Here is a 2448-nt window from a genome sequence, read left to right on the forward strand (position 1 = left end):
GTCAGTAAAAAAGACAAAAAGGAAAAAAATAATAATAATAAATAAATAAATAAATTTCTGTTGTTTACGCCATCCAGTCTATGGTATTTTGTTACGGCAGCCACAGCTACAAATACAGCAACCTATGTAAACCTCCGTGGACTTCTGTCTGCTCACATGTAAAATAGGAGGGTGAGTCAAAACAATTACTAGTACTTCTTCCAAATCTAACACTAGATGATTATATTTCCCCTCAAACTCTTGAAATTTTACTAAGATTCTGTCTGCATCTCTGCTATTTCATATGCACAAAAGGTCTAATCTTGAATAAGGAAAAACATCATACTGAATAAATAATTCACAGTGCAATTAGCCACCCTAGATAAATCAAAGTCTATAAAGGGACACACCCCTCCCCCCAAAAAAAACACACACACACACATTCAACATTATTATGGGCCAGTATTGCCCGAGCTTTGGCCATTTGAGTTTTATGTCACATCTGAGTACCACCTATATTTTTATTCACTTAACACTTGTCTTTAAATGGAATTTAAGTTGGTTAACTTTTTTTAATGAGCCATACCCTAAGCAATCATAAGCTTGATTGTGCTGTTTTTATGCATTTTAAAAATAATAATTAAAAGAGGTGCACAGTCCATAAAACAATGGAATTTAAGTTGGTTAACTTTTTTTAATGAGCCATACCCTAAGCAATCATAAGCTTGACTGTGCTGTTTTTATGCATTTTAAAAATAATAATTAAAAGAGGTGCACAGTCCATAAAATAAAATAAAATTCAAACACATACCATCTAGAATTGTGTGGTATACCCTTGGTGGTACACATACTAAATTTTGGAAAATACCAAAGTAGCTTATGAAAAGAATATAAAACACTGGTCTAGAATGTAAGATTTTGTGTTTAAAGGAACTGACTATGGTAAAACTTCCATTGCATTTATTAAGGTAGAAGATAATTAACTGTTACATCCATTATTCTTTCATTAGTCAGAGAATCTGATTCCACATGTTAGTTGCAAAAGGGGACAATAGGACCACTGGTCAATAAGTGGAGCTTTTGTTTTACATTTGAATTAGCATAAATCCCACTTTCATCATGCCAAGTGTTGATGCCAAATCTTTTGGAACCATTTAGATCTGTGAACTGAGAATGGCATTTTCTGTATACTATTAAATAATCATCTTGACAGGGATAACCCTATGGGGAGAAAAAAGAGAAATAACACTGAATGACAGAAATATATAAAAAGGAGTGATCTCTAAAAGTTTAATATATTATTCTTATGATTAATTTTATGATTGTGATTTATAATTAAAAGATTAATTTTCAATAATTGATTAATTTGGTCTCAAATGACAAATGCCTCAATAAAAAAAATGGCTATCACACTAATCAGCACTTCAAATACAGGAAGATGAATATAGTTAATGGTTGTTTTGTTTGTAAAACTAAAAAGATAAGTTATTATACCCATAAAAGTTTTCTAAACCATAAATACACAGGATTAAAAACAATTTCAATTTTATGATCATATAAATAAGACCAAAACAATTACAATTAACTACCATTCAACAACTTTTTTTGTTAATATGTTATAATCATTCCAAAGTATAATAGCTTGGGTTATAGTTTTAATAATTGCTACCAAGTCATATCTTCCACAACAATGGTAGATGCCCAGCTCTAAGATTCATTCCTATAAGAATTTACCTCATCATAACCTAATATAGTGTTTAAGATGTTTATCCTTAGGCTATTTCATAAAAGCTTCATTGCAATAAAACAACACTATCATTGACCATTTCCCAAAGGAAATATCGATTCCTTCAGATTACACCAGGGGTGATAGTAGACATGGAGCATAAAGCCTTTTAACTGATTATCTAATTTCTGCTTTAAATTGGTTCTAATTTTAAAGCAGTAGGACAATATTGAAATTAAATCACGAAAGCTATAAAACAATGAAAGAACACCAAAATAGTTCTAGTCTTAGATTGGTTTTGCCGAAAATAATTGAAAAACTTAACCATATGCTCAACCATAATAGTGTCTATTTATGTAAAGTCCCTATTTACATACTGGATGTTTATATCTTTTGATCCATAACTATTTTCTGAAGTATGAATTATTACTCCTACTTTACATATAACAAAAGACAATTTACTTAAAATCCCAGAAGTAGAGAATTTAAAGAAAGCCAATAATGGGTGACTAAGGGAGTACTACAAACTAGGTCTGTCTAGTTTTAAAACCCACCATCCCTCTAGAACCTTCATAAAACTCTTAATAATTAAGAGATGAAAAGAAATGCAAACTATAAAATCATAAAGCTACATAATATCTGTGTCACTATTCTATACAAGGCGTCTTCAAAAAGTTCATGGAAAGGGCCGGCCCGGTGGCGCACTGGATAGTGCGCCGCGTGGGAAGCGCAGCGGCGCTCCC

At 31.6% G+C, this 2448-nt stretch overlaps 1 protein-coding gene across 1 annotated transcript in view; it reads right to left on the reverse strand.

The window, feature by feature from the left end:
- Nucleotides 1-917: 917 nt before the first annotated feature.
- The window catches only part of LOC103605228 (chromosome unknown open reading frame, human C9orf135), a 104603-nt gene continuing 103072 nt past the window's right edge, over nt 918-2448 (reverse strand). Inside the window, exon 6 of the mRNA XM_008589814.1 lies at nt 918-1200. Coding sequence (XP_008588036.1) covers nt 1012-1200 — 189 coding nt within the window. The 3' untranslated portion in view covers nt 918-1011. The remainder of the gene's footprint in view (nt 1201-2448) is intronic.

The sequence above is a fragment of the Galeopterus variegatus genome, unplaced genomic scaffold, assembly GCF_000696425.1.
Source record: "Galeopterus variegatus unplaced genomic scaffold, G_variegatus-3.0.2 Scaffold5662, whole genome shotgun sequence".
NCBI classification, from domain to species: domain Eukaryota; kingdom Metazoa; phylum Chordata; class Mammalia; order Dermoptera; family Cynocephalidae; genus Galeopterus; species Galeopterus variegatus.